Source organism: Athene noctua, chromosome 14 (genome assembly GCF_965140245.1).
Source record: "Athene noctua chromosome 14, bAthNoc1.hap1.1, whole genome shotgun sequence".
Lineage (NCBI taxonomy): Eukaryota > Metazoa > Chordata > Aves > Strigiformes > Strigidae > Athene > Athene noctua.
Window position 1 is genome coordinate 19,130,260 of NC_134050.1, and position 12,362 is coordinate 19,142,621.

The 12,362-nt window shown below is 40.2% G+C and overlaps 1 protein-coding gene across 2 annotated transcripts in view; it reads left to right on the forward strand.

Moving 5' to 3' along the window:
• The window catches only part of CHID1 (chitinase domain containing 1), a 121,289-nt gene that overhangs the window by 40,602 nt on the left and 68,325 nt on the right, over positions 1 to 12,362 (forward strand). For both annotated transcript variants that reach the window (XM_074918148.1, XM_074918147.1), the window contains 2 exons: positions 6,359 to 6,460; positions 9,428 to 9,583. In XM_074918148.1, coding sequence (XP_074774249.1) covers positions 6,359 to 6,460; positions 9,428 to 9,583 — 258 coding nt within the window. The remainder of the gene's footprint in view (positions 1 to 6,358; positions 6,461 to 9,427; positions 9,584 to 12,362) is intronic.

Here is a 12,362-nt window from a genome sequence, read left to right on the forward strand (position 1 = left end):
TTTGGTGACCTTCTGCAATAAGGTTACAGCATTGGCAGATAAGGGAAGAGCAACAGACATCATCTACTTGTACAAAGTATTTGACACTGTCCTGCATGACATCCTTGTCTCTAAATTGGAGACATGGATTTGATGGATGGACAATGCTGTGGGTAAGGAATTGGCTGGATGGTCAGTCAACAGCTCGATGTCCAAGTGGAGAGCAGTGACGAGTGCCATTCCTCAGGGGTCAGTGTTGGAAACGGCGGTTTGACAGCAACATGGACAGTGGGATTGAGGCACCTTCAGAAAGTTCACCAATGATACCAATCTGTGTGGTGTGGTCACATGCTGGAGGGAAGGGCTGTGCCATCCAGAGGTACCTGGACAGGCTGGAGAGGTGGGACTGTGCAAATCTCATGAAGTTCATCAAGGCCAAGTGCAAGGTCCTGCACATGTTTCAGGGCAAGCTCAAGCTCAAATACAGGCTGGGCAGAGAATCACGGAGAGGAGCCCTGTGGAGAAGGATTTTGGGGTGCTGATTGACAAGAAGCTCAACATGACCCAACAGTGTGCACTCACAGCCCAGAAAACCATTTGTATCCTGGGCTGCATCCGGAGCAGTGTGGCTGCAGGTCAAGGGAGGGGATTCTCCCCCTCTACTCTGCTCTCGTGAGACCCCCCCCTGCAGTGCTGGGTCCAGCTCTGGGGGCACCAACATCAGAAGGACACAGACCTGCTTGAGTGGGGCCAGAGGAGGCCATGAAGATGATCGGGGGCTGGAGCACCCCCCTGTGAGGACAGGCTGAGAGAGTTGGAGGGTTCAGCTGGAGAAGAGAAGGCTCTAGGGAGACCTTAGAGCGGCCTCCCAGTACTTAAAGGGGCTACAGGAAAGGTGGGGAGGGACTCTTGATCAGGGAGTATAGGGATAGGATGAGGGGTAATGGTTTTAAACTGAAAGAGTTTTATTTCTATTAGATATAAGGAGGAAATTCTTCCCTGTGAGGGGGGTGAGGCCCTGGCACAGGCTGCCCAGAGCAGCTGTGGCTGCCCCCTCCCTGGAAGGGTTCAAGGCCAGGTTGGACGGGGCTTTGGGCAACCTGGGCTGGTGGAAGGTGTCCCTGCCCAGGGCAGGGGGGTTGGGACTTCATGATCTTTAAAGTCCCTTCCAACCCAAACCAGTCTGTGATTCTATGTATGGTAATAAGGGACTGTGAAGTTCTAAGCAGTGCACACAGAAATATGAAAGAAAACGTGATTTCTTCTTCCAAGTCTGTGATGTTTTCCCTAAAATAGTTTCTGTCTATACATACAGCAGCACGCCATCAGAAAATTCAGGGATGACCAAGTTAAAGCATGTTCTTAAGGGCGTTATCCAAATGCCTCTTAAACACTGACAGGCTGGGGACATCAACCACCTCTCTAGGAAGCCTGTTCCAGTGTTTGACCGCCCTCTCAGTAAAGAAACGCTTCCGAATACCCTGCCTAAACCTCCCCCAGCACAGCTTTGAACCATTCCCCTGCATCCTGTCACTGCTACAGGGAGAAGAGCTCAGCACCTCCCTCTCCACAAACCCTCCTCAGGAAGCTGCAGAGAACAGTGAGGCCGCCCCTCAGCCTCCTTTTCTCCAAACTAGACAAGCCAAAGTCCTCAGCTGCTCCTCACAGGACATTCCTTCCAGCCCCTTCACCAGATTTGTTGCCCTCCTCTGGACACATTCAAGGACCTTCACACCCTTCTTAAATGGTGGGGCCCAGAGCCGCGCACAGTACTCCAGGGGAGTGAAATGCTGGGGTTTCAACCCCAAGCCCCAGATTAAGGTTGACATATGGGTGATTCCCACAGCCCTTCCCAAAGGGGGGTGAGTTTGCCTTTGGGCTTCCCTCCAGGGTGGGGCGGCCTGGCAGACAGAGCCGTTGGGTAGATGAGCCCCAGGGGTCTGCACTGAGTAACCCAAGGTCAGGTGTCCCACTGAGGGATAAAAGCTGGGACCCCTTGCAGGAGGGGCAGTGTCTGTGTGTGAGGTGGGTGCCCTGTGCAGAGTTCCCTGTTGGGGAAGGGCCTCCTGCCTCCCTGGGACTGGGCTCCAGTCAGGTCTGGCTTTTGTAAACGTGGGCTGTGTAGAGATTCAGTATGTGGCTTCCTTGGTCCTATATGTTTGGCTTGTTGGCTCAGTTGTCTCCTGTCCCTTCTATGGGAGACTGCATGTCACCGTTTATTCCACCCATTGTTGGTCGTGCGGTGTCGTTGTTGGGCTCAGTGGGATTGATGTTGATTATGTATAATCTGACTGACTTGTTTGTACCCCCAGTGCTCACCCATGTACTGACCCTTTTGTAACCAAATTGTATTTGATATTGGTTCATCTTTATGCTGGCTTTGTCCTTTATGCTAGGCCTAATAATTGGCAAAACAGGGAGGCTGCACCAACGCTGAATACAGCAGATCATCACCTCTTCTCCCCAGCTGGCCACGCTGTGTTGGATGCAGCCCAGGATGCCGTTTGCCCTCCTGGCTGCCAGGGCACACTGCTGGCTCCTGTTGAGCTGCTGCCCACCAGCACAAACACCTGGGATAATGTCCTATACACATCACAATGGACATTATATCCAGACCCCAGCTGAAATGAATGTTTTGTTGTATATATAGCGTCCAAGGTGGTTTTTTTACTGCAGTTAAAGTGCCATAAATTTAATCTCTGTGATGAAGTTCTCCTCACGGAGCAACTTTTACAGTCCACATAGATAAAGATTTTGCCAAGATTGGGTGGCTGTTTCCAAACCTGAATAGTTTGGGTTTTTGCAAGTATTTAATATGTTTCAGAGGTAACTCTGTTGAACAATGATATAAGAATCACGTAAGAACACGAGTGCATTCAAGCAGAATGTTAAGGAAACTGAATGGCATTTGCTTAAGGTATTGAGTTAGAAAAATATAAATGCAAATATCATATGAAGTGTCTGGCTCTTAGAACAGCAATAAAAAGGATTTAGTATAAGCTAACATAAAAAGAACACCCTTTTCTGCTTAAATTTACTTCTTGAATCCAAATTGTTTCATATTTATAGTGCATGTTGCATAATTTCAGTATATTTTTAGGCCAGTAGGAGCAGTTTTCTTTAAACAGCAGATTTCTCTTGTATTCAGTGTTCAGCATCACTCTTTTAATGAGTACATTTGTTAGACTCAAAATCATGTAAGTTTTGAACTGTGTCTTATAGTGAACTCAAAGATAAAGCAGATGAAGCATTTCTGAGTTCAGGGTTAATTCCATGCAAAGAGACTTTTCAGATATATTAAATAATTTGCTTTTCCTATTATTCATGTTCATACACCTGACTTCTGCTCCTTCACATTGTGATGTTGATAGTGAGAAAATAAAATTACCGAGGTTTTAATCATCTGACACTTTAATATCAAGCTGTCTTTAGTGTGTATATTATGCAGTGCTGATACATGATGATGACGTTTCTGCTACATTACTGCATATTTTGGAAATGGTATTCAAGGCTTAGAAGAATGGCAGGGTTTTGGCTTAGACTTGGAAACTTTTATTCTTTTGGACTTTGCATATGCTGTGCCAAGTCTCTTGATTTTCTCTGTGCTAGTTTTCTCAACAATGTTGTCACTTGAACATACCTGCTCTTCAGTTAAGTTTACAATTAAATATACATTATACATAAAGACACAATTAAATATCATAATGATTGGAAAACCTCAAATGAGAAGTATAGTTGTTGAAAATATGTAGTTTTTAATCTTTGAGTGCCAATTTTCTTTACTCAGAACAATTCTCAAGGCACAAATCAAATAGTTTTGTTTATGATCCAGTGAACAGTTTCCCAGAGTGCATGACTAGAGCAGAATTCACTGGTGGTGCTGACTGAGCTGGCGAGTGGTGCTTGCTTTCTGTGAAGAGTGGTGGTGTCTTCATACTACCCATGAATGGACAAAGCATATTCATTGCTGCTGGGTTTGTTCCAAGTTGGAAATTTCCAAGTTGGAAAACCTTGCTCCTCAGATGACACTCCTTTGTAGTGGAAGTAGTTCAGTTACATGCTTGCTTTGGAGAAAGTGATGACAATACCCATTTTAACCTGTTTGGTGTTTTTTTTTCCTTTTTTTGGGGTGGTGGTGGTGGTTATTTTTTATATTCCTTGACAGTATACATGAAAAATGGATGTAGAGGACAAGTCACATGTACAAATTTCATTAAAGTATCTTAATCTATAAAGCAATCCAATTTGCCCTAATATCTAATACAGATTATAATTACTTCTTATGCTTTCCTTTCATGAGTAATCACAATCAATTTACTGAAAATGTGTTTTGCTGGAATTTGCGTTGGGGAATTGCTTTGCCTACAGACATCCAAGTTGCCATGACATTGTTTCAAAGATGTCTTTCGTTTTCTTTATCCTTGTAGAACAACTGTAGTTTGCAATGGCAATAAATGACAAGGAGATAACTATCCAAAAAACTGAGGTCCACCAGTAGGTTCCAGAAATGAAAATTTGTTTTAATTTGTTAAAACCCTGGAAGGAAAGGGATGGGATTTCTCCTTGGTCGTTGTATATCATTGGTTTTGAAAACTTAACACTTCCAGAACCCCACTATACTTCATACAAATTACAGTTACATAATCCAGTGTATTTTTGGTCAGGTTCATTGATCTGACTTGCAAATATCATTCATGCTTTGCTCCCTTATAGCATGACAGGTATGTGAAATGGTTTAATCTACCCCACTTTGTAACCTGTACTCTGTTAACCTCTTTCCTAATGTGATGGAACAGAAAATGTCCTTGTAAACTGATAAATGAATGCTGTTATGCTCTGTCGATTCACTCAGCACATATTGTTGGATGGAGAATTTGTACACTGATCCAAAAGTCATAAGGGTCAAAATAAGTGATTTTTCAGTTTATTACTTGCATCTGTCACTGATCATCCTTTAGATTTTTACATTTAAAATGGGAAGTGAGTGGTTTTAATGTCTACCCTGTCTAGGCAAGGGTTGCCTACTAATTTCTAGATCAAGGAGTGGTTTCTGATATTACTGGGAAGGTGCTGGATTCTTTAGTCTCTCTGCTCTCTAGAGGAATCTTGTACAATCCTCTAAGTTTGCCTCTTGAATGGCAGGGCTGCACCAGAGTTTGTAGCTGTTAAACCACCTTTTTTTTTTCTTTTCTTTTATAATGTTCCCCTATGAACTCTGCTCTTCCAGGCTATTTAGGACAATATGCTGCTACTCTCTACCTGTCTGTCTCATCTTAAGGTGCTTCAGAGCCCTCTGGCTGAGGGCATGATTCTCCTGGCAGCAGCTTCTGCTTTTTAGTTCAGCCCCATCTTTGCAATGTGCTTAAAGCTGCCTTATGTTCCCTGCTGTGCTATGTGAGCTGCTAGTTTGAAGTTAAAAATTCTCTTCAAACAGATTCAATGTTTTCAGGCAACTTGTGTCCATTAATTTTTTCCGTGTTGAATGGTTGAAGTAAGTCAGTAGTCTCTATGAGTTCCAAACTGTCAAAAATACACCCCCTCACCCATGAAGCCAAGGTAGGTATTAACCCAGTGCTAGATTTTGTAAATCAAGGATAAGTAAAAAAATGGGGAAGTAAGAATTGTTCCATATTTTATACAAAGATATGCAGAAAGCCTAACTAGACTAGACTAGAGAAGGTCACAGAATGGATTCCATCCCATCCCCCCCCCCACCACCACCCCCCAAAAAAAAAAAGAAAAAAAAGATGTGGTTTTGTCTGCAGAAAAGAGGTTTGTATAGTCTTTTGCTAAAAGCCAGCAGTTATATTTGCCTTCTGCTTTTCAGGACTTTTTTGCAAGGGAACAAAAAGAAACTAAAGTGTTTTTCACCAGTGAGACAAACTTTTGAGTACAGTGAAAGCTGAAATTATTGTTCTTTTTGAGAGTAATAAAAAAATTACCCTCAGTTTGTGTTTTTGTACCAATAGCTGCACTCATCCATTTATTTAAGTATGGCTCAGATAACTTAATTTTATAAGTATCAAAACCAGTTTGACAGGTCAAGCAATTAAATGTTTTGTAAAAGCTTTTAGAGTTCAACTGATTGCTACCTAAGGCAATTTGATTAGTCCACAGCCCTTATAATCGCTATTGTAGCCGTGCTGAAAATGTTTATTGGGTAAGTATGCTGTGGAACTGGCAACATAAGTAGCATTGAATATTTTTTTTTTCTTGGGCAGTTATTACAAGAATGGCACTGAAACATCTTTTCTTGCCACCTCAGAATGAAAGATTTTTCTTACTTGATCAAATCATATGAAACCTGAAGGAGAGAATAAGCCAGATTATTGTATTAATTTATGTCTTCCTTTTGTTTTTGTTTTGCTTTTTTTAAAAGGACTAACCAGCCAGGAATGTTCACAAAGAAAGAATTTGATCAGTTGGCCTCGGCTATAGACAGCTTCAGTCTCATGACGTATGACTATTCAACACCACAGCGGTAAGACTCCATCTAATATTAGAAAAAAAATGCTGAAGGAACTGGTTTCTAGTTAAGTCACTATTAAATCTACAGTATGAGTTCTTTTTTTCTTTTTTTTTTTTTTTGTAAAGTGGATAATGTGTTTTAACTGTATCAGATACTGAAGTTTTGGTTTACTAATTAGGATGGGTGATTTTTGCACAAGCCAATAGCTCATGACATTGTTTAACTTCAGTGTATATTTGGTACCCAGATATTGTGAAAGGCTTTGTACTCAAGCTAAAAAAATCCTTATACTAGTTCCATGACACTTACTCTTCTCCAGGCCATGTTATTTTGTGTTTAGTTATAGTCATGGTTTAACCCCAGCCAGCAACTAAGCACCGCACAGCTGTTCTCTCACTCACCCCAGTAACATGAGGAGGAGCATCAGAAAGAAAAAGTAAAACCCCTGGGTTGAGATAAGAACAATTTAATAACTGGAATAAAGTAAAATATGGTAATAATAGTTGTAAAAAGGAAGATAGCAAGAGAGGGAATGAAAACCCAAGAAAGACAAATAATGCACAATGCAATCGCTCACCACCCGCTGACTGACGCCCAGCCAGTGTCCGAGCAGTGATCGGCCCCCCCCAGCCAAGTCCCCCCAGTTTCTGTACCGAGCATGACATCCCGTGGTATGGAATGGCCCTCTGGCTAGTTGGGGTCAGCTGTCCTGGTTGTGCTCCCTCCCAGCTTCTTGTGCACCTCCTTGCTGGCAGAGCACAGGGAACTGAAAAGTCCTTGACTTTGGATAAGCACTGCTTAGCAACAACTAAAACATCAGTGTATTATCAACATTATTCTCATACTAAATCCAAACCACAGCACTGTACCAGCTCTTGGGAAGAAAATTAACTCTATCGCAGATGAAACCAGATCAGTTATTTAGCACAGTTCTGCAGGATAGGTATACAGATAATCTAGCACATGCCATTGTCGGTAAAATAAGCTTTAAAGCATAAGTGACAACTCATTTGCTTCATCCCGAGGCAGCAGACTGCCTTTTGGCAGCACTGCTAGTGTAGACATTCTTGAATATGTTTTTCCATTCTTTCACTAGTTCCTCCCTTGTACTAATACAGCTGCTCATGCAGCAGTTCATCAAACCAGATCAGGGAGCTGATCTGACTGAAAATAACACAAAACCCCACTCTTGTACATGAATATTAATTCTCAGGAACTTAATATTTTTAACTGTGTGAAAGTGGAACAGCAGTTTAGTTTGAGAGGTCCTTAAACTCTACAGAGACTCTTAACTGTTCTCCAAAAACATGGTTCATTTCACCCCCAAATTGCAGGTAAGGATATGCTTTTGGAATTCCTGCGAGATTCTGTATATCTTGCTTCAAGGTGGCTGTCCAGGATTAATATTTGTGGTAAACTGGCAGATTTAGAAATGCCATCATTTTTGTGTTTATTACATCACTAAAACCTTTGTCACCTAGAGTATTTCAGCATTCTGATAATGTCTAGACAGGCTTAACAGAAAGGAACTTGTGTTTCTTCTGAAAAGAATTTATATACCTCCTTCCTATCTCTCCCCAGGCCTGTCTCTACAACTTCAAGCCTAGCAACCTAGGGGAGAACAAACGTAGGCAGTAAGGTGTACTGATGTTAGAACAGATTTTGTTACTCTCCTGCTGGAATATGCAGCATGGGTGTATCCAGTTTAGCTTTCCTCTAAGTAAATCTGACATCATGAAGATGAGGTGCTAAGGGCTTTTGTATAGGCTATACAAACCCATCTGGAACCCTGAATGCATTTTCAGTTACCGTGTTGTGGGCTGCATCTTTCCTGTGTGGCAAAGCTGCACCATGCTTTATGCCATGTTAAAATCACAGGTTCTGTTATGGTACAGTCACATCTTTATGCTTTTACTGGTGCTTTAAATTGCTTAGACCTGAATTGGGGCTGATAATCTTTTTTACTTGAAAGGAGGAGGAAAGTACTCTCCAGTTCACACCCATTGTATTTGAAATGAATGTAGTTTGGGATGTAATGCTAATGTCTGAGAAAGGATTTGATAAAAAGAATTCAAACCTTTTTCACTTGAATTTGCTTTGATTGGTCTGAATTTATGAAATACAGGATAATACGTATGTTTTCTCACAATTTTTTTGCCTTTAAATATGAACACAATTTCCAGCAACATTCCTGTACTGTATTAGCACGTTGAGTTTTAAGGGCACAGATTTCCTTAAGGCTTTGAGACAGATAGTTAGTAAGGAGTAGAAGATGTTGATATTTTTAAGACTAGAATATGCTTTTCCTTTTATCATGTTAGTGAGTGTTTGTGATAAAGCCTGCTCTCCTCTCTGATGAGATAGGAATGGAATGAGGACAATACTGTGATACTATTATGTATGACAATTCAGTTACTCTTGTGTATTAAAGCTCTACTCTTTTTCTTAATGTATCTTTTTGTTAGGTAATTGCCTGTTCAGGGTTTTAACCATAAATAAGTGTTAAACAATCATTGAAACCTCTCTTGCTTACCAGTCATTGATTTTATAGTACTTTCTGTAAGTAAGTGGTGGATTTTGTCCCAATATGTTGTGCCAGTTTACAGTAAAAGCATTGAGGAAACAACCGAAAACAACTGAAGCATTGGAAAACAACTGAAGTCACAGAGAGTTTAGAGTTATTGTGTGGCCATCACACCAGGCCCTGTGACAGGGAAAATGTGCTAGGTGGAAACCTTTTCTTACCCACTGTAAGAAGCTTTGTGTCCCTTCACCTTAGAAATTAATCACAAAGTCAAAAGTGGGACAAGCTTGTTTTGTGTATTAGTGCTTCAAGCCCCTGAAAAAATGTGTAGGTTAAGCTTCACAATTTTTGCGTGCCATAATTTGCTCTGTACAATTACTCTAGTCAAAAAGAGAAGGCTGAGAATGAATGTGTACTTTTTCTGACAACCTGTTTAATTTTTGCTAACTTGACAGACCAGGTCCAAATTCCCCTCTTCCCTGGGTACGAGCCTGTGTTCAAGTACTGGATCCTGATTCCAAATGGAGGAATAAAATACTTCTAGGGCTGAATTTCTATGGCATGGACTATTCTGCTTTGGGAGCCTCTGGGGAGCCAATCCTTGGTGGCAGGTAAGACTTCTCTGAATAGTAAGTACTTATGTATGATACATTCTCACAAAACTCAGAAATTCACAAGTATTCTTGTTTAGAAATATGGATGTGTTAGTAAAATAGAAATGGTGATAAATCTGCACGTGAAATAGTAGCTCATCAGATAGAGTAAGTCCTGTAACTTCTCTTCTGTGTACAGAAGTGCAGATAGATGGCACAGTTATCCTGTCAGAACTCCTAATTTGTGGTTTTCCCTCTTTCCTCTACCCATGTTTGTACATGCAGTTTGCCATCTTTGTGTTAATATGTTCTGCAGTATTCTCATGCTCTGTATCATTTTGGAGGTTCATGCAATTGACCTAAAGATTGTTTCTCTCAGCTCCTGAAGTTCTTACCTGTTACTCTGAAATTTAACACTGGTTTCAAACACCAAGTTTCTTTTGAGTAGAAAAAGCTGCAATAAGCTCACCTGGAGTCAAAAATCTATAACAAGATAAAGAGAAGTATTCCAAAGTCAGCCTGAAATTTTCTATTGATTCTCAGAGAAAAATGGTTATTTTAGTTTTGCGTAATAACCACCTATAATAACAGTGAGCTTTGTAGAAATACAGTCAGGATATAGTACATCAACCTAGAAGAAAAAGCAAGAAAAACAGTGTGAGTTTGGCAGGAAAATCAGGTTTGTCTGAAGTTTGTTACTAATTTATAAAATAAAACCAAGCTAAGGGGAAACAAACCTAAAGCTCAAGAGGTTCTCACTTTCACAGATTACTAAGTTCACTACACCAGGATATTTCAATATAGTAACTGTTGCTTGGTAGGCGTTGAAATACTATCTGAGGTGGATTGTATAAGGTAAGGGCCTGAATTTCATATCTCCATGCCTTCAGTTACACAATCATTTTGTCATCATTGCACATGCCTCTGCTGTCTTTCTGCTTCACCTTGGTTGTCTGCAGAGGTATAAAACTGTAGACACAGTTTTCTCCCAGTGCCGAATTGTGTCCATATCTGGGTGAGTAACAGACAAATACTACAGGGTGGGGAAAATAAAGCCATTGCCTATAGTGAAAAGTATATAGTGAGTATATCAGAACAGCTTCTGTAAAATTAGTTGTAGCGATTAGGCAGGAAAAATGCTCAATCATCATTGTTGATTTACAAGCCATATTATACAAGTCCAGCACAATTACTGTAGCTTCACTGCAATATTTACAGTTCCTTTTGCAGGTAGGAGTATAGCACTATCTAGCAGAATAAAAGGATCTTGTTTTTCTCTGAACTGCGAGTTTTGGAAGGATTTTTCCTCTTTAAAACATACTGCACACTAAGATGGCATCTACCTTTACTTTTCAAAGCTTCTTCTGGACTGTATTAAAGCATTCATTCATGCTGCTCTTTAATTAATGGCAAAAATATCCTAGCTAAGAGTCATGTATGATTAATCTAACTTTTAGCGAAAGAGGCTTTGTTTACCTGTATGTAGGGCACTGGTACACAGTATGGGACAATATATTTTATACAGAGAATAGTCCTGTTAACATATTCTTTATTGACAGACCATGATACTGTAATTTTTCAGATATGTACCAGAAGCAAGGTTCTGGACAAAGTCTTTCAAGAGACTTTAAGTTTATACATAAACCATCTATTTTCACTTTGCTGCCTTATCTGTCAGTCAATGGTTAAGTTTATTTTTCCAGAAATATATTTTTGAGCACGCACAGTTATATATTAGTCTTTGCTGTATATGTCATGTGTAGTAATGTAATAATAAAATAGGTTCAAGGTCAACCAGCTTCAAAATAGGCCAAGTTTCTGACCCAAAGAAAACAGAGAAAAGGTTATTAGTGTAAAATAAGTTTTCTGCCACTTAACTGATAACAGGCTGTTTGTAAGGAAGTCTTTGAAAACTATCACTATCATTGTCCAGTTGAATCCCAGAATGGGCACAGCTTGTTCAGAGATGCTCTTCCCCCGTTCCCTCCAAGAAAGCTTCCCTCTTATTCTGTTATTAATACTCTGGCTACATCAGGTTTTTCATTCCCTAATAAGACACATGGCTGAGGCTGATCTTATCTCTTATCATTTTCCTATCTGCTTCATACTACATAAAAAGGCTGCTCAGAAGCTGTGTCCAGTGTAGAAGCAGATGGCTTGATTATTTATTTTTCTCACCTTGACTCCATAATGAATTTAAGCTTCCAGTTTCCTGTAAAAAAAGCGTTAAAGGATTGAGTCACAGCTCCTTTAAGGCACCCTCCATATGTGGTGATAGTGACGTTAAGCTAAAGTACTGGTATTAAAATTAATTCAAAATCTATTCAGTTAAGCGCAGTATGATAGGTATCAGCTTTTTAGTTGTAGGTTTTTCTTCAGCTTTTTACATCTGAAATTTGTTACGTGTACAAGTCTCCAACATGCCAGTGCTCTTTGGCACATTGTAAGGTGCACACTGTCTTGTTGAAGCATATTTGTCAGAATCTTACCAACTTTAATGAGAGAGCTGGAGAATTGTAAGCTTCAGTAACAAACTGTGTATTCTCAAGTTGTTTGATGTAAAGGTAGTATACACTTAGTTGAATATACACTTAGTTATTAGTTGGGCTTGCTAGACTCATGTTTGTTTTTTTTTCTTTAGGATAGGACTTACATGATGGAAACCTCTGAATGTAGGTAGATTTCATTCACTGATTTTCTTTTTCAGTTCAGAAGTTCATAAAACAACTTTCAGTAGAATTCCTATTTGCATAAAATATTATCTGGTAGTGGTTTTTTATTGCAGAATGTAATCTAA